Source organism: Phodopus roborovskii, unplaced genomic scaffold (assembly GCF_943737965.1).
Source record: "Phodopus roborovskii unplaced genomic scaffold, PHOROB, whole genome shotgun sequence".
NCBI lineage: Eukaryota > Metazoa > Chordata > Mammalia > Rodentia > Cricetidae > Phodopus > Phodopus roborovskii.
In genome coordinates, this window is record NW_026126418.1 from 42,483,010 (window position 1) to 42,504,119 (window position 21,110).

General features: G+C 36.6%; 1 protein-coding gene across 1 annotated transcript in view; it reads right to left on the bottom strand.

Moving 5' to 3' along the window:
* Positions 1–17,639, bottom strand: part of Psmd14 (proteasome 26S subunit, non-ATPase 14) — a 74,018-nt gene extending 56,379 nt beyond the window's left edge. Inside the window, exons 1-2 of the mRNA XM_051184583.1 lie at positions 17,554–17,639; positions 15,402–15,453 (exon numbers count right to left, since the gene is read on the bottom strand). Coding sequence (XP_051040540.1) covers positions 15,402–15,449 — 48 coding nt within the window. The 5' untranslated portion in view covers positions 15,450–15,453; positions 17,554–17,639. The remainder of the gene's footprint in view (positions 1–15,401; positions 15,454–17,553) is intronic.
* Positions 17,640–21,110: the final 3,471 nt, after the last annotated feature.

A 21,110-nucleotide genomic window follows, 5' to 3' on the forward strand; every position in this document is an offset into this window, starting at 1 on the left:
TTGATATGTTCTCAACTGAGTCAGAAGAAACCACACTTTACCCTTTGAATTTTGGTTTTCCTAGGTTAACTATGGTAACAGTCTTTAGATGCTTGGTCAGTGGCAGTGAGAGAAAGCTCTCAGCCAACCTCATCATGACCATAACCAGAAGGGCAAACAGTGGGTAAGCTATATTGTGCTGTTACTAAGCTCTGAGGATTAGCAGGCTGATATGTTAAATGCATTTCTCTTTTTTTCCATCAAAATAATAATTATACATACTTATGAGATATGATGCTTTGATATATGGATTATATATATGTATAGATACATATATATGGATATAATGTATAATAATCAGACTGTGATAACATGTAGCTGTGTGTATATGTTGAGCATACCCTCCTTTCTAGGTATATTTATCATATAGTACCTTATTAACTATAGTCAAGGGAACACCAGAACTTAATCTTCCAGAACTACAACATTTCACATATTGATCATTCTCTGCCCCCTCCCCTTTCTACTTCCCAGATTCTAGGAACCACTATTCCCTACTTTTATGAAATCAACTTTTTTCTCCTACATCTATGTAGGACCATGTATTGTTTGTGTTTTTGTGCCTGGTTTATTCTCATAACAATGCTCCCTAGGTCTACCCTGTTGTTTCATCCTTTCCTACTGTTGGATGATATTATATTATGCACATGCACCACTTTCAGTTTGATTATATTTTGTAGTATTTTGCTTTAAAGATATTTGAAGTTAGGAGGTTCATAAAGAAAACATGTATTTAGCCTAAGCTGTAGCACTCCAAGCACATGACACATCTATGCTGGTTTGGTGAAGACCTTATAATAAATGGCATTTACATAATGACAGGGTGTACAAGAGCAGCCAACAAGCTAATGTGCATGCATTAAAGACTCTCAGAGGAAGTACTAGGCTGGCTTTAAAACAACTCAGTGGTTAACTAATCCAGTCTCATGAGACTTAATTAATGCTCCAGAGACCCAGGCATGTTCTGAAGAATACTGATTATTCTTTGTTTTAAACATAGAAAATATTATTTCTTGGCCTTTTAACTAAGTCAAATGCAAATATAAGGAAATAAAGGTAGATCGATAACTTGTAAAAGGTACAAATCTGATACTATGTAGACCAGGTTGGTCTCAAACTCAGAGATCTTCCTACCCCTGCCTCCCAAGTACTAGGTCTAAATGTGTGCACCCCACGACGCCCAGCAAATACACCTTTATTTATTCACTCTGAAAAACATATTACTATGGCTCAAAGTCAACTGCAGTGGCAGCTGTGAATGACAATTTACACTGCTAAGATGAAAGAGCCTGACAATAATCTGATTAATTCCTTCCCAAACTAAAATATCAATGAGGATATCAATGGTGTGTAATTATTTTAGAATCCAAAAGCCTACATCTGAGGTTGCATCTTTACTGCTTAAAATGAAGACTCGCTCTGTGTGTGTGTGTGTGTGTGTGTGTGTGTGTGTGTGTGTGTGTGTGTGTGTGTGTGTGTGTGAATGGTGCTAATCATACCACATGGTACTGGTTAATGTAAGGATTAAATGAGATAACATATGGAATACATTTGGGATAGAGCCTGGCACATAAGTGCTATTCCTCCTACTACTTCTAACAATAAACCTTTAATACTTAAGATTACTGGCGCATACCAAAAAATAGCAAATCTAATTTCAATATAACATGTACACTTAAGAAATATGTACTAAATTCAGATATAAAAGTTCGATACTTTGTTTTTCCCTGAACTGAGTTTAATACACAAATATGCTTTTTAGGTAGAGACTAAAAAAGATAGGAAAACAAACAGAACACATTTCCCTCTCGCTCATACAAATACAGAGACTGTCTGAAACTGATTCTTAATGTGGATCCTTGGAAAACTTTAGGTTATTGATTTCAAACAAACACTTCATTAAAAAATGTAGTTTAAATACAGTATGTCTCTTTGTTTCCTCATGCTTATGTATGTGCACAAGTCATGGCATGCATGTAGAGGTCAGAGGACACTGTGTGAGAATAGGCTATCTCCTATCATATGATTCTCAGTGACCAAACTCGGGTCAGCATACTTGGCAGCAAAGGCCTTTATCTGATGAGTCACCTCGCCAGCCTGAATACGTTATTTCTAAAGTTAAACATTCAAATGACAGTGCTAAATGTTGGCATGGAGCTTTTAATATAAGCTCACCTGTGACCAAGGGACCAAGTCATAAATTTTAACTTTTCAAATATAATTCTAAGAGTTTTATTCCAAATAAGCAAAATCATTGTAAACACTAAAGAGACAAACTATATCCAAACTCATCGAAATTTTAGAACCTAAAACTGCTTAGTCTAAAGAGCAAGGTAAACTGGAAAGGATGGAGTTAACTCCATCCTCAGAAAAAGCCACCTTGAGAAATTCCCTATGTGGCTCAAGGCTGATTCAGCTCCAGCCAAGGAATCAACAGTTCCAAGGAGTACCCAAACTGTTGCTCACCCCGGTTAAAGTGACCCCATCCAGATGGTCAGACAATGACTAATTTTGTTAAATAACATCTTCATGCCACATCTGTCCTTCTGGGCTACTATTAGTAGCAATTTTGAAATTCCCTTAGCCCCCCTATCAATGAATTCAAAGGTCACCTACTTTACCCAATCCTGAACAGCCTGCTTGTGATTTTTCCTTTATAAACCCTTACAATTGTGGTCAGGCACCCTTCCTTTTCCTGTAGCTGCTGTGCTAGTTTGCAGCACAGGGTCCCTGCTGAGGCTTGTAACTTAACATTAAACCTTTTGAGTTTGCATCAGTCTCTCCTTGGTGATCTTTTTTTATTTATTTTTTTTTGGGGGGGGTCTCATGAACTTGGCATAACACTAAATATCCTGAGCCTTTCCTTTCCTCTGCCCCAAAACAAGACTCACTACATAGCCCTGGCTGCCCTTGAACTCAGATAGGCCTGCCTCTGCCTCTGGGAGTGCTGGGATTAAAGGCGTGGTGCAGCATTGTTTGGCAGCTTTTATTTTCTTGTGTTCTACTGATAAACCAAACACTATTCAAATACATTCAATTCTGTATTCAGAAAGTGACTCCTCCTAAATTGAACTACTGGCTGACAAACGAAGCACCACTAAAAACAAGCAATGTACAGTTTTGCTAGATGATACACAAACTCTACAACATGAATATTAGTTTACAAACAGCCACTTAGAATTCAAAGTCAAGTAAAGGGTGGAGTACCCAGCCATATTTACAATCTGATGAGTTAGCTAAAGTCATTCCAAAGGTTCCACCACATTCAATATTCCCCCAGGCCTCTGGGTTTGTTTTACGTTTCTGTTAACAATAAAATAACAACAATGCTATCATTACCACCTCTCATTTGAACCTCTAACACCATTTGACAGATCCATCCCACACATTAATAACTACAAAGCAGACACTACTGTATCTGTGGTGATTTTAATGAGATGTCCCCATAGTCATAGGCACATGAATATTTAGTACCCAGTTGGTGGTGGTATTTTGGGAGCTTGAGAGGTGTGGCCATGTTACAGGAGTTATGTCACTGAGAGTGAAGTTTCAAGGCCTGGTGCCATCCCCAGTTTGCTCTCTTTTGCTTGCTGTCTGAGATGCTCTGCTCCAGCTACTGTGTCTGCTGCACTGCTTGCTACCAAGCTTCTCACAAACAAACAAAGCCTTCCTTTTATTAATTGTCATGGTCATAATGCTTTATCACAGCAACAGAAAAGCAACTCAAAGTACCTGTTATAAATGAAGAAGCTCAGACTCAAAGTTAGCCAGTGTACACATAGAGCCTAAACTCGAGCCAAAGTCTAAGGCATTTCTACCACACCAAGCTAATCCATTCTAGAAATTTAAGCTTCTGGAGGTGTGTATGTGCACCTCCAAGAGGGGCTTATACCAAATCATCTGTAAACAAAAGGATAAGAAACACCTGAAATGTGATAAGAAACAAGTGTTTGCTAATAAAGGACTGGCTAAATACATCACACTCAAAACAAACAAACTACAAACACACACACACACACACACACACACACACACACACACACACACAACAAAACAAGCTATAGGACTGAAGATTTAGCGCCACAGAGGAGCACTTGCCTAGCATTCACAAAGCCAGCACTTGGGTGAAGGAGCTTTATATAGAAAAATGGAGTGGAATAATCCTCATGGCAGACTATAAATAATATGTATAATACACTGCCCAATACAGTAACCAATTGTCTCAAGAAGCTATTTAAACAAATTAAAAATTAAATAAACATTTGGTTTTCAGTCATTATCAGTTATACTTCAAAGACTTAATAGCCATATGTGACTAAAAGCTACAATTCATTATTCCTATATATTTCTACTTTCCTTTCCATTTCACACACATGATGAAAATTTCAGACAAAAGTAATGGGCAGTATCTTTGAAAAGTTAAAAGAAACAGGTAACAGTTATTTCTCGAGAAGGGAGCAGGGATGACAGGGACATGAGAATTCAACTTCAACAAATATAATGTCTACATTCTGCAACAAAACATATATTTAATACAGGCATATTTAAAAGTAATTATTTACTTATGTAAAAATACCTTGTTTGTTTCTTATACTACAACAAAAACTTTCTGATTTATGATAATGAAAAGCAAAAAAGGCTAAGAAGTTCTCAGGCATAACAGAAATTAAGGAACAAAAACTACCTTCTTGGTACTTCCTAGGATGGTATTGTTGACCATGACCTGAATATCATTAAATATTCATTTATTAAAAATACTGCTTGGGAGGTGATGAAAACTACCACTACTTCTGAGGAATTGAGAGGAGATGAACAGACTAACACATCAGAAGAGAAATGCTTAGAAAGTATTAGAGTAAGAGTGTTCAAAGGCACAAAGAAATGTCGTATCCAGCAAAGAAAACCATAGGTCACACTATTGTATCTATTTCTCTCCTTCTTTTTTAATACTTCTATTCATTCATAAAAGCAACAGTCTTTCAATTATGTTATAAAGCCGTTGTTTCAAATGTACTATTTTTTCAAAGTTATACTAAAGTTGCTTGTCACAATGCCTCAATTTCCTACCTACTAAAGGAAACTTACTAATTAGTTAATGGTATTTTTTATCTATTTAGTACTGGGCATTTTTTTTTTTTTTTAACAGAAGGACTACCACCCAAACTTCAAAAACCAAAAGAAAATGCAACCCTAGATTCCAAATTACAAGAGTTCGTAACTTTCTCTCATTGCAACTGCCTATATGTGGGAGTTAAAGGCCTGGAGATGAAGGCAATATATGAAAAATCTACTTGGGAAGAATAAAAAAATTAAACCCAATTACCAACAAGTTTATACTGCATTCTCCACCTCTTGCCTCTAGCATGGATTTCAGTCCTTATTTAGACCTTGCCTAACTCCAGAAGCCTAACTGCATACACTCTCTCTACCAGACTCTGGCCATCTGTGCTGGCATGAGCATAGAGGTTGGTCATGGATTTCTTTCCTACACAAACTAGAGACCACAAAGAATATTCAAAATCCAGGGATGTAGCCTTAAGAAAAGAAGAAAAGCCAACACAAGCCTCCACACACAACTGTCACTCATACTAGTGTCTAAACACATTCCACAGGCACTGAAAGAATCAGTCCAAGGAAAGCTTCCTACAATATAGAAGGCCAAGCCATAAAGATACACAACAGTGAGAAAGGATTTTTTTCTTTATAGAAATTTGTATTTCTGAGTTACTGAATAAATTTTAAAATGTAAGTTACCAGTAAATGATTTAAATCCTTATAAAATGTAAAGAACACACGCCAAAGTCATTTCACACAAGTGCTACATGAGAAATCTCAACACTTGTTGGCCTTAGGCTACTATACACTTCTATAAAGGAGACATTTGAAAACGAGCTTTTATTGATGGGAAAGTACAAAGAACTTGCCAGTGTGCCAGCTACATGGCCAACAGGCAATGAGTACTGCCTGACTGCGCCCAGTCAGGTCACCAACCACCATGACTGTGGAAGGCCATGAAAAAAGCTCTCACCACTGTGGTTTAAAAGCAGCACAGGCCAGAGCAGCAGATTAAGCAGAACTTTAACATCGGTGGCAGGTCTCCCAAGTTCTCTGGATGCCACAGAATTCATAAGTGGGATCAGTATGTTCTAAAAAAACATGGTGCTGCAAAAGGGGAAAAAAAAAAAGGTTCCACAGCACCAAGCAGTGTAATACTTGAAACCTCGTCATCAAAGTGACAGTTTTCAAGTGCCATTTATGATGCCCTAGTCTGGAAACATCCCAGCTAACCCATCTGATCAACAATTTCACAGATGGAAGCACTTGATGGCTAATTGGCAAGTCTATTATTCAAATAAACCAGCTCCCTGTGCCTCTTTTTCACTGTACAAGTCAAGGTATAACCTAACGGTCATTGGATTAACATGAAAGCTTCTTACCCAGAAGAATTTTTTAGTAAACCAACATATTCTGGCAATTAGTTCACAGCAATAATCTGTTTGTGAGTAGTGAGAAAAACAGTTGTTTAGGAGTCAAGAGATGCAAATCTTCGTTTAGAAGTTGTACTACTTGTAACCTGAACCTACATCAACAAGCCCAGATACACATTATTACAGGAAATGAAATTAAAAAATATTCTCATTATTTAAATATCCCTAACACATGGACCAAGTATTTCATGCCAAAACAACAAACAATCCTCTCTTTTCTATTCTTAGGATTTAACATTCATTATTTTAGTTACTGTGAGGGTATGTGCACATGAGCTCAGGTGCCCAAGGAGGCCGGAGGCTACAGAACCCCTCCAAACTGGAGTTACAGGTGGTTTTGAGCAATCTGATGTGGGTATGGGGGACTAAACTCAGCTATAAGAGATGTAAGTGATCTTAACTACTGATCCCAAGAACAACCCTTTCAAACTCTATTTTCTAAACTTAAGAAAACAAGTATATTATTCTTCATCTACATCTTGTAGTATAAATTATGAGTGCTTTGATTTTATTAACTTTTGAAGCATAGAGGCAGTAACAATATAGTTTATCTACCTGAGGAAACATTAGGCTTTAGCATCTGAAAGACCTCTAGTATGGGAATAATTATTCCTACTTTTGCAAGGCTATTATGACAAATGAGTGAGAAGACTGAACACATAAAAATCTCACATCAAAACACCTAATAATGTTCTACTAGCCCTGTACTCACCTGACCCATTTCTATTAAGTACTAGATAGGAATCTTGATACAGTGTTCAATCCTGAAGTAGATTCTCTTTCAGGACCTACACACTTGCTCTAAATTCCATGAGCTATACTTCATAATTTCCAGTACCTGATAGTTTTCTATATGTAACTACAATTTTTATAGTATATCAAACTGAGAGCCTCCAAATTAGAGCACTGCATGACAGCAACAATAAAATATTCAAAGGCTCCTTTTAGTCTATAAAGTAGGAAATAGGAAATGTGTACAGCAAACAGAATTTGCAAGCAGGAAAGCAATGGCAATCAGAAATGGGAAAGAGGTGTATACTAAAGTAAGACCAACTCCCCAGAGGGACAGTTATATAATGGGAGCAGAAATAAGACACTTGCTTTTCTACAAATAGAAAGAAGCACTTTCGCCATCAAACCCAGGGAACTGTGCTGTCTGGTAAGTGCTCCAACACTGAGCTACACCCAACCTTACCACATGTTTCTTTTCATAAGTGGGGTGGGGAAAAGAGAGGCCAGTAAGAGAGAGCTGAAGGTCGGGGGGGGGTGTCAAAGAGGTCTAGCTAATGTGTGTGTGTGTGTATACATGGCTCAAAGTGAACATGAAGTGAGCATGAAGGCCAGAAGAGAGTATCGGGTCCCTTGGAACTAGGATGAGTGCTGGTAAAACTGGGGTCCTCTGGAAGCAGGAAGAACTCTTACTACCAAATATTCTCTCCAACCTTCCTGCCAGATTTTTTTTTTTTTTTAAATAAGCATTTTCCTCTCAACTATTCAAACTCAAATGTTTACAATACAAAGAGATAAAGAACTAATTAACCAGGAGCCACCCTGGGCAAGAATGTTCTTGGGAATAAATATAGACAAGAATAAAAGAAAAGTAAGGTTATCATCATCATTCATATCTTCTTTAGTGTCCTTAATTGCTCAGTTCACTCTTTCTTTCCGCAAGCATTCTCTCTTGTGGAAGGTAAGGCTTGTGAAATGACTGGCAGAAGTTAAAAATGTCATACTGAAAGGCAGCCTTGTGGAAACCACAGCTCTGCTCAATGCCATGCTTTTGGAGCACTCAACCTAGACAACATCCCACAAAGAACCATGGAGGTGTAAAGTGAAGGACAACTCCAGTCCTGCATGCCCAAGTTTTAGGTGGATATGATCAACATAAAACTGTCTTAATGATAACATGAAATGAAAACTTTTAAATTCAATAAGCAAATTTAGGATAGGAAGCCCAAAGTGTGCCAGAAGTGGTTCAATAGAAAAACCTGGTAGCAGGTGCCTGTAATCACAGCACTTACAAGGTTGGTCTACAGAGCGAGTTCCAGGAAAGACTCCAAAGCCACAGAGAAAACCTATCTCGACCACCCCCCCCCAAAAAAGTAATAAAAGAAGTCATTTAATGTTTTAATATTGTTACATTAATTTTGTCTTAGTTTTTTTTTATTTTTTGTTTGTTTTAAATTTCCCCCCAAGACAGGATTTCTCTGTACAGCCTAAGCTGTTCTTTGCTGTCCTGCAACTCACTTTATAGACAGCTAGCATGGACCTCGGAAACCTGTCTGCCTCTGCCTCTGCCCCCCCAGAGTTCTGGAATTGAAGGCATGCACTACCACACCTAGCTTTATAAAGTCCAAGTATCTTTTGCTTTCCTTCTCATGACTCACATAGGGTATCCAAGTAGTACTATACAATGCTATAGTCACTAGCTACATATGAGTAAAGTTAAATAAAATTAAACACATAATCTTAAGACATACTAGATATATCTATATCATGGTCTCAAAAGGCACATAAGATTTTAAATGAATACAGAGTGAGTTCGTAGGCTCCTCCCATTACATTTCAATTACTGCAGGATATTATAAAGCCAATTATTTAAAAAAAAAAAAACCCACAGTACTTTACTCAGTTCTATACCCTTGAAAAGTAGTATTGCTTAGTTTTTTATGCTATATTTATAAGGTCTACTGTGCATATATACAGATTCTAGTTCATTTTCACTGATGTATAATACTGCCTCAACACATTTGCCCCAGAGAGACATTTGTCAGTTTGTCAATATTCCAAGTGTTTCTTGATATACATGTGTAAGAGTCTCTACAGTGAAAAAATTGTAATTGCTGAATCACTTAAATTTGGGTGTTTCTGCTTTGCTAGGTACTGCCAAAATGTTCTCCAAATTGAGTAGCCATTTTTAGTGTATATACAATGTATTCATTTAACAGATATTTGCTAGTTAATGTCTCAGCACTAAGCCACAACCCTTAACTAACTCCTCCTACTCCATATACGACCACTCTCCCAATAGGAAAAATAGCTTTTATGAGAGAACTAACCAGAAATGGCATGGGCCTTTGAAACCTCAAAGCCAATCCTCAGTGCACACCTCCTAATCTTCCCCAAGCATGAACTGGGGCAAGCATTCAAACTCATGAGCCTATGGGGGCTATTTTCATTCAAACCACCACAGATGATGATTGAAACCCCAGGACAAAAGACACAGAAGCAGGAGGTCAGTGAGTTCCAGACCAACCTCAGCGACCACAAAAGTAATGGCTTTGTAATTTATCTGATTTAGTGATGCATATGCTTTTTGGCCATTCTTAACCTTACAATTACAAAATGTGTGTCTTTTTTTTTTTTTCACTTTTTTTTTTGTCTTAATAATTTGTCATTCTGCTAAATGTGCAGTAATTTTTTTCCCCTCTACTGCTCGTCTTTAAGCATTAAGTCTGTCTTTCCCAAAAAGAATTAGTAATAAGGCTGGCTGTAGTACTAGTGGCACACACCTTTAATCACAGCATACATGAGGCAGAGGCAGGCAACTCTTGAGTTTGAGGCCACCCTAGTCTACATAGACAGTTCCAGGGAAGCCAGGGATATATAGAGAAACCCTGCCTCAAATAAATAAATAAATAAATAAATAAATCTATCCTAAGGCTGTCAAGTTGTAATGTTTTCAGTTGTGCTGCTCTATACTAAGGGTGTAAGGATATAAGTTTCTTTAAAAACAAAATGGCCATTTTGGTCTGGCTACTACATGCATAAATAAAGTGTGTATAGCACTCAGCAGGCAGAGGCAGGTGGATTTACGTAAATCTGAGGCCTGGTCTACACAGGAAGTTCCAGTCCAGTTCTTTGTATGCCCATCTTACAGCATATGCCAGAAGTTCGTTCCTTTCAAGCTGGCTGAATAATATTCCATGGTGCAAATAAATACATGCCACATCCCATTTACTCATTTTCTGGAGGACATTTGGGTTGTTTCCATCTTTTTGGCTGCTATATACATTTGCTTTAAATACTGATATTTAAGAATGTTAGAGTCTAGCACACTAGTGGAGAACCTAGCACACTACTTTTTCTAACAGCTACACCATTTCAGCTCTCTGCCAAGGTACAAGTGTTCCACTTCTCCATTCTTAACAATGCCTACTTTGGTTCGGGATGATAACAGCCACCCAAACAGGTATACGGTCCAAAACTATAAAGTCTGATTCCCTATGCAGATGGTTCAACCTACCTGGTAAATACATGAGGATGTATTTGTGCATACATTAGGATGGGATCCAATTTTCATTGTCCCAAATATTGAAAGCCCACTTAATTCAACAGCATTTACTGACTAGGCCTTCTGCTTCACCAGCAATGGCACTTATATTATAAACCAAGTTCTCATATATACATGGATCTATTTCTGAACAGCATCATCAGCAAATAGCCCTGGTCAAACTGGATGGTGTTCTGCAGAAGAATGCAAATAATCTGTATCTGTATCTCGCACACAGCAGAAAACTCAACTCCAAATAGACCAAGGAACTCAATTTAAGATCAGTTTCCCTGAAGCTGATTATTTTTAGAATAGAATGTGAAGAAGAGTACTGAACTCATTGACACAGGAAAAGAAAACGAACAGTAGTATGGGCACTAAGAACAATAATTAATAAATGGGACCCCATGAAGCTGAAAAGCTTTACAACAAAGGACACCAAATTCAAGCAAAGCAGCAGCCTACAGAATGGGAAAAGATCTTCATCAATTCTGTATCTGAAAGAGGGTTAGCATCTAGAATATATAAAGAAAAATGAACATCAAGAAAATACTCAATTGAAAATGGGGTACAGAACAGAAAAATCAACACTTTTAAAATGTTCAACATACTTAGCCATCGGGGAAATGAAAATTAACGGACAAGATCAATAAAATAAATGACAGCTCATGGCAGTGAGAATGCAGGGAAAGGGGAACACTTATTCATTGCTAGTAGGAGAGCAAACTTGTCCAGCTAACATGGAAATCAGTGTAGTGATTCCTCTGGAAGCTGAGACTTGATCTACCTCAAGATCCAGCTATACCAGTCTTGGTTACACAACCAAAGGTCTTTACATCCTATTACAGACACTTGCTTATGCATGTTCACTGCTGCTCTATTCATAAAAGCCAGAAATTGGAAACAGCATAGATGTTCAGCAACTAATGAATGGATAATGAATATGAAATTTGCAGGTAAATGGTTGTAGCTAGAAACAATCATCCTGGGTGAAGTAACCCAGACCCCAAAGGACAAATATTGCAGGCTTTCTTTTATATGCGGTATGTTAGCTCTCAATATTTGTATTAAAACCTTAATAACCACAGAGGTTAGATGAGTAAAGGCCTAGGGGATAGGACAGCATCTCCCAAGGAAGGGGATATAGAATAATATAGTTATGGCAAGACAAAGGGGAAACTAGAATAGGAGGATTAAATAGGGAGGGGAGTATGAGAAAAGGGGACATTTGGGAGGGATAACTAACACCATAGGTCATTTGCAAACCTACTACTGTAGAAGCTTCCTAATATACACCTATACGAGAACAATCTTAATGGAGTCACCAAATAATAGGGGCAATAATGTCCCACCTAGCCATCTAATGCAATCAAGTAAAACTTCCAATGCCAGGAACATACTATATCTTGATGTGTTGGTCAACAGGGCCATGGAAACCCCCAAACATCACAAGCTATTGTCAAGGCCGCTGGTTGTTCTCTACAACCTAAAGGTAAGGACCTACTACTGAAGACAATACATACATCACTAAAGACAGAGAACTTGGTGCCTAACTAAAAGTTTCACCCCACCACCAACTAGCATTCATGGTACTAGAAGGTACTCTGCATGCTACTGGATGAGAAAGGTAATCATCAATATCTCCCAGGTACCAACCCTGACATCTACAACAACAAACATCCTGCAAGACACACTGGTGCAATAGTGGCATATGTGTTACAAGAGTAACCAACCACTCATTGCTTGGACTTAAGGACCAGTTCATGGAGACAGAATTCATACATAACAATGCTAAAGTGGCCAAGAACCTGGAACTAGATACAGATCATAAACCCAGAGGAAAACCTAGTATTATTATTTTGCTAAAGAAACATAGCAATAAAATGACTCCTAATAACATGCTACTACATGCATAAATAAATGCACTAAGCCCACATCAGAGAAGCTTCTTGCAGTAGATGGGAATTAACACAGAAACCTGTAACTGGCCAATGTACAGAGAATGAGAGGTTTTGGAGCACTCAGTCCTAATCAAACTACTCCCCTCAAGAATCAGGGAGCTATATAGAAGGGGAGTCAGAAAGACTATAAAAGCTTGTGGTGGTTTGAAAGAAAATGGGTTCCCCAAATGGCACTCTTAGGAGGTGTGGCCTTGTATAATAGGTGTGTGTTTTGTTTTTTTTTTTTTTTTTTAAGTGAGTAACTGTGGAGGCAGGCTTTGAAGTCAAGCAACACCCAGTGAGACAGATCACTTTCTGTTGCCTGTGGGATCAAGATATAAGAACTCTTAGCTCCTTCTCCAGCACCATGTCTGCCTGCATGCTGCCTTACTTGCTGCCAGGATGATAATGGACTGAACCTCTGAACTATAAGTGAGCCACCACAAGTAAATGTTTTCCTTTATAAGAACTGTCATGGTCATGGTATCTCTTCATAGCAATGGAAACCCTAAGACAGAGCCAGAGGTGATGGATGATTCTAAGCCTAATACTAATTTTTTTTTTTTTTTTTTTTCTTGGCAGGGAATAAGAAAACTTCCAGCACCGCAACAGGGGATATAACTTAGTGGAAGCACACATGTCATAGCTGAGGCCCTGGGTTCAATCCCCAACACCACAATAAAACAAACAACTAGCACTAAATAAAAGCACAAGAAACATTCAGAAAAAACACTGAATTATTTCCATATAAATAATCAGGTTATGACTACTGAAAACAAATTCTGGTTATATAATTTGGTCTTTAAGTCCTCAGCACAAAGCCTCAAAACTCTTTTAGACTTCCTAAAGAGTGTTGGTAACTAATTCTATTTATGACTCTCACATGGCATCAGGTAGCCAGCCACTCAAAGACCAAACAAGATCCACTATGTGATTTAAATATGGGCACTCTGAGGATGACCCATTTGGAGGAAGAGAACTGAAAACTGGGCTCAGTTTAGGTCAACAAGCACTGAGACTTTAATACATACCCTTTATTTAGGGCCCAATGAAGCATGTGGAATTTCCTAGCCGGTGAACATACTGACTTGCCAAACAGTGACACATACTGATTACAGAAGACTGAGGAGCACTGTATTTTGTTGTCAAATGTCCCTTTTAGATGACTGTCTTGATCCATACTCTTGATAACAAAACTCTAATTATAAGAATAGTACTTTCAGGTCTGTAAGTTTTTCTAGTAAATTATCAAAGTGGAGAGGGCCCTGAAGACTACAAGTCCAGAGTTAGTGGGTCAAACTATGGCTGACCTGGAAATATCTGCAGTGCAGATACCTCTGAAGTCATGGAAATTTTGTTGAAGACAAAGCCTGTAACTTGTAGTCTGATGTCAACTCCTGGTTATACTTTGAACTGTTCTGTAACACTCCCAACAGGAGATGAACAAGAGTAAAGTTAAATTTAAGAGAGGAATAAAAGAATTGATCACCTAGTATTTAAAGGAGACACCACAAAAAGAACCCCTCTACATTATCTTCTGAGAGCTTGTCATCTCACTGGAGAGGAAATACATGAAACAGTCATGAAATAGTAGGTTCTTTAGTAACACATATTAAAGTTCCAACAAACACACAAAATGAGGACCTGCGGCTAGCAAATAACATCAGAAACAAAGGAGAGATCACTTAGCAAACACTGAGTTTTCCACATTCTATATGTACAGAGATGACTGTGAAACAATAACTCAATCTGTGGCCATTATTTCATATACAGCAATTTTTCAAAGCAGATTTATAATATGAATAAATAACAACTTAAGTCAAATAATTAAGGAAAAGTTATTCTGGTATTCACATATGACTCAACTTCAGTTAAGATTTCTGCTAAGGCCATGCCTTATAATTTGCACATAAATTTGTATTATCTCCATGACAGAAAGTAAATCTACAGACAATGAAAATGAAGTCTCATGATGAAACTGGCGAATAATAAAGAAGCATGAGAAATATTCAAAACTAACAAAAATAAATGGAAACTAAGTCTGCTTTGGCATACTATAAAGGAGAATCATAAAAAGGTGGTACCTTCTAAAAGTATTTATCAATGACAAGCCATGACAGGATTGCACGGTGATTTTGAAACACACAAAACAATCATTTAATGTCTCAAAACTATGTTTCTTCCTCTAAATACAGCTTAATTTGAATGAAAGAAGACAAAATACTAACAGTAATATAGAAATGAGGGAAAGCTAAGAGCTAAGAGACTAAAGTTGCAGGCAGAGAATGATATCTAATACCTTTCACTAATTAAGGAAATGGATAGCCAGAAGTATCCACTAAAAAGTATGTCATGTTATATTTTTGTGTGTAACATTAAAAGTTTATATTATAAATATAACATGTTTTAAGTTTTTTTTTAACTTGAAAAGGCAACTTTATAAGCTCACATATTCCAACATTTTAAACCAAACAACAACAAAAAAGTTCTTTTTACTAGGTGAAAAAAAAAAATGTCTCCAATATTACTTCATGTTGCAATTCAACCACCAAAAATAAGGTATGCTGTCCCTTACCACGAGGTGGTCTGTTGGTTCTTTCTCTATGGATAAGGACATAAAAGCTTGTTACTTACACACTAAGAAACAGTCTGTATACTAACCTGGCCCAGTCCAGGCATACCTCCTCCAAGTCTAAGAAGTCTGTCCATATTTCTAGAAAACAGAAACAAAGGAAAATGTTCCTAAGCAAAAAAGTGTTTACTCAATTGCTATCTATATAATTCACCTTCAGTCATTCAGTATGTCAAAAATATTGGTGGTAATTACAACACAACATCAGACTTCCTGTTAATTAACACCACATATTAATTCAAGAAGCTGTCTTCCATGCTAATTAACAGACCTTATTTCACTGCTTTGGTTTTGGGTTATCCCCAGTTTTAAAGACAAGCAATCTTAGCATACTTTCAAAACTTTGCTATCCTTAAGTTAATTATATTTTCTTATTGTTATCTAATAAAGCACCTGGATGGGGGGGGGGGAAAGAGTGCCTGGAATGCTTATCATATGTATGATTGAATTTCCTTCAATTTGTTCAGAGTGTACAAATAAAATTCTACACTTTTAAATTAAATTTTAACATCCTCATTAGTAAGTGCTGTGCTAATTAACTTACAGCTTGTCAGTTATCATCAAAACTACAAGTGAAAGACATTGTGAGTAGATTATGGATCTCTGAATTAGCATCAAAGGCTTTTAAAAAATGAACTCATTATAGTAAAAGAAAATACTATAAACATTAAATGAACTAAGATAGTGTTCTAGAACCCACGCAGATACACTTATTTCAGATGTTGTAGAGATGCACATCCTTTCACGGCTGCTATTCTCAATCACAATTTCAGAGTTAATTATCACAACTTTGAGATGTCAGTTTATCTTCAGCATCTGGAATAACTAACTAAAGAGGATACTCATAAGCATGAGAAGCTCACAAAAGAAACAGGAAAGAATGGCAGTTATACTTACATGGCCTCAGATACAGAACAAGGAGTCAAATTATTCAGGATTAGCAATGTAACAAAGTATGGAAAAATGAAAACAAAGCAACTTTTTTTTTTAACTAAAAAACTACTACTGTGCCTTAAAATTCATCTTCTTTTTAAATGTACACTTAGATTATCACAAATTATAACATAAACTAAGTGTTAAGAGAGTAGGAATTTTTGTTCATGTTTTACCAATGGGAACTGCTGCAAATTAAACCTCAATAATGTCCTTAAATCATTACAATTCTGCCTAATTAGGTTTGCTGAACCAGTTGCTAACAACTTAATCCTGCTAATATTTAACAATCGGAACTTCCTAAAAGACAAAGCTGGGGACATTTCACAAAGTGAGCACTCAGTTTTATGACACTGTCCAGTATATTAAAAAAGTCACAAGAAGACTTCTGAAGCTCCGTTTCAGTCTCTACCACTCCACACAGGTGGCATCCAGGCTTCTAAAGGCACAGAATAGCACTGCTACTTTCAAATTGTATAAAAACAGAATTACAAATCTTTTTTTTTTTTTGTCTGACTTTCTTTCTTTCATACAACATGTCTGTGAGATTCACAACAGATAAATTCATCTGTACAAATGAGAAGGCAAGAAAATTTGGTATTTCAGACCAAATCTAATCTTTACAACCATACTTATCTTCCTAATTATAATTTCAAATGACATCTCCACCAAGTTCCTCAGCTCAAATAGTCGTTCAGTAAAATCCCTTTTAAACAATCTTGCATATTTTAAAGTGTTAAAGTTATTTTCTCAAATTCTCTTGAACCATTTCAAGCTTACAGAACTAAAGAATCAATGGCGGTGGCATCATACACTTCAGAATACATATACACAGATTCACTCTAGGCCAAAGTCGATCGATTCCCAGCTGTGTTAGTTTATCTACTTTCCCTGTGCTGTTTCTAATGATATTACAGACTCCAGATGCTGTGAATATACATGAGCGATGTAGGGAGCAGAGGGAAAGAAAATCTGGCAGGTCAAACTTGTGTTTTTCACAAAATGAGATGTCTCAGCAAACAAGAAAAGATATTTAACAAATTAAAACACTTAAGATGAACACATTTTATAAAAATACTAACATTTGGAAATGAAATATATTGATAAATATTCTAAATCACACAACTTCCTAAAATCTGGTTATCACACATATTCAAAATTCGATGCCTGTTAAAAATAATACATTTACACAGCATCTATCAGATCCTAAAACAACAGTTAAAGTTAAAATACAGTCTTAAATCTTACCTGTTCAGTAACTAGAACTCGTGTTAGGCTTCAATTAGTTGAATTTGATAAATTTCTTATTAATTCCAAAGGTATAATTTTTCACAAGTGGCTTTTTTCTCTCTCTCCTAAAAAAGAAAGATACTTATTTGAAAAATGAGAATATTTTATATCTCCCCCCAAAAGAATCTTTAAAAGAAACAAAGTTCTGCAAATGAAATAGAATGCAACATTCTCCCAATGCTGGAGACTGAACCGGGGACCTCATGTAAGGTAGGCAAACACTCTTCTTACACTGACAGCTCTAAAACTGATTTTTAACAATTATTCCTTGAGAACATGGACTTACTTATTACTTATACAGCTACTGGACATAGAGATCATTTTACTTTTGCCATTGACCTTGAGGACTGATATTTTATGGCTTTCAGTATTCCTTGAGGTCCCTCAAAGAACAATATTAAAAAGAATAAGAATCGTTTTATTATATAACCAGTTGTTTTTCTTTTATCTTGAAAACTTGACCTCCAGGATCCTTGTAATTAGTTCATCCTTTAATTTTCACAACTATGATGAAAACAATAAAGAATGTAAAGTGCTAAAAACTATACAAAATTCTAGAGGGAAATAAATCATAGCAATATTATCATCCTTTAATTCCTACTGTGTTTGCCCAAAGCATTGACTTATCTTTCAAAAATATACAGGAGATCCTGAGTTTTACACCAGTCCTGCTACACAATAAGACCTTGTCAAAAATCACAAGAAAACAATGAGCTACAAATACTATTATGTCTTTACTTCCCTCTCTGAACACACTTCAGAATTTAGAAATTTACATTTCCCACCGACAATCGAAAGGGAATAAATACGGAAGAAAAAAAAAGTTTCATTCTTATTGCAGAATCCCAAGTTAATGCAAAGTATCAGAAACTCTTATCTCTGACGACAATACAATTCAGGTCAAAAATCAGACCATTAACTTTGGTACTACTGACACCCAGAACACTGAATTGTATTGTGGGGGGCTGTCTAATGTATTCCAGAGTGTTTAGAAGTATCTATGACTTCTACACACGAAATGTTAGTGGAAATAGCTAACAGTGACAATACCGGGGGGGGGAAAAAAAAAGTCTCCAAACTTTGGTAAATGTCTCTTGGAAGGGCACAATCACTCTCAAATGAGAAGCCTCAGATGAGGCTATGAATCTTGAGATAACTATCCTAAGGAAAAAATTTCAAACTTAAAAACCAAGAAGTTCTGTAAACAATTTGGCATTTGTTCAAAAATTTAAACACAAAATTACTATTCCTAGATATATGCCACAAAAATTTAAAACAGGTCTTTAAAATAAGATGTGTTATTTTATTTTATTCATGTGTACAACACTAGTATTCATGATAGTCAAAATGTGGCAATAGTCCAAATGCCCATCACACAATGAATAAACAAATTCTATCATATATTCATATAGTAGAATCATGAGGTACTACTTGGCTATAAAAAGCAACAAAGTAATGATACATTTTACACCTTGGCTGAACCTGAAAACATGTAAGGGCTAGAAATGTAGCCCAGCCACTGAGTGTTTGCCTTAGTGTGTAAAAAACACTGAGTTTAATCCCTAGCACAAGAAGAAAAGTGGAGGGGAGGACTGAATCACACCTAAAACGTGGTATGTCAAGTGTGATGGTTTTAACTTCCAAGCTGATATAACCTCAAATCACTTTGAGTTGAGAAGAGTTTTAATAAAAGCTTATCTCTAGAGTAGCTTGGCCTATGGGCAGGTCTGTAGGGAATTATCTTGACTGTCTTGATTGCCTTAATTTATATGAAAAGACACACCCAGAAATTGGACAATACCATTCTCTGGTTCAGGGCCCCAGGGCCCCAAACTACGTAAGAGAAGAAAGCTAGCTGAGTACTAGGCATACACTCATTTCTGTTATTATTATCTGTTTATGTGAAGGGACTGCCTGCTTCAAATTCCTAACCTGACTTCTTTGAAATGATGATGGACAGAGCAATCTGGATTTGCAAGATAAAATTCCTTTCTTTCATAAACTGTTTTTCCAGGGTGTTTGTTTGTTTTGTTTTGTTTTAATCACAGCAGTGGGGACATGTAATTCCACTTACACAGTAAGTCTATTAGATGAAATAAAGACAACTGAAACATTCAGCATTTCCATACATACTTGACTTTGGTTGGTTACCCCACTCACCCCATCATTCCTTTCCCCCATCTCTATGTGCCCTCCCCCAATGGACACCATTCCAACCCCAGTATTCCCTTCCCACTTTCATGCTACAGCTGTTCTATCACTTCCCCATTCCTTTCTTAAAGCTCCATTTCCCCATCTACTTCCTGATCTTTACCCACATTCAATCTCACACAAATACACATCTGTAAAAATTATAAGATAGGATAAGCATATGAGAAACAACACATGGTATTTGTCTTTAGGAGCCTGGGTGACCTCACTTAATGCACTATTTTCCAGTTTCATCCATTTTCTTGCAAATTTCACAATTTCATTTTTTTAAAAAACAATTTAATAAAACTCCACTGTATGGGTCACATTTCCATTGTTCACTCATTTGTTGGTGAATAGTAAGACTAGTTCTATTTCCTTGCTATTGTCAACAGAGTGAATGAGTTCCCTTTCCCCAACATTCTCATGAGTGTTTGTTGTCCTCCTAAGTCACTGAGCCTGAGGAATCTTCAGAGCAGTTCTAGTTTGTTGTTTCCTTGGTAGCTAAAATGCTGAAAACCTTTTAAAACAGCTATTGACCATTTGTGTTTCTCCTTTTAAGAATTCTGTTCAACTAACTCAGTAGCCCATTTATTGACTGGTTGCTTTTTTCCTTAACAACCGTTTATTTTATTTATGTGTGTGTCTATGATGTATACACTGTGTACTGTGAGTGTGTGGGAGTAGGGGGTTGCTGTTTCTGGTGTTTAATTTTTATGGTTCTTTATATATTTTAGATAGTAACCCTGTCTGAAGTATAGCTGGCAAAGATTTTTTTCCCATTCTGCAGGCTGTCTGTTCACTCTGTAGATACGCTTTTTTTCTGTACAGAAGTTTTTTAATTTCATGTAATCCCATTTGTCAATTATAATTGGTATTTATAATTCTAAAATTAAGATGTTTTACAATTGAGGCAATTATGATGGCTCTCCTCCATTCAACAAAATCATGAGCTGTCAATGTTTTTAAAAGTATTATAAGTGGGAAAATGAAAAGCTCTGGAAATGGTTCGTAGTAACACAGTGATTCAACAAAGAGAATATACTAAATGCTGGCAGAACCCCATCAAAAATAGTTAAAATGATAAATTTTACTGTATCTATTTTATTCACACACATTCACATAGTCCTACTAAAATTGTACTTATACTTTCAGGATTTTTTTGGCAACTATAGCTCCAGTTCCTATTGAACTCATCTTCACAAGAGACATATATTACAGGTTCATGTACAATGAATAGTGAGTAGCTACTTACACTCAAAGCATGTTGCCCACCTGAGCTACCTATACTTTCAAAACCAGAGAACTACAGAATAAGCACTAAC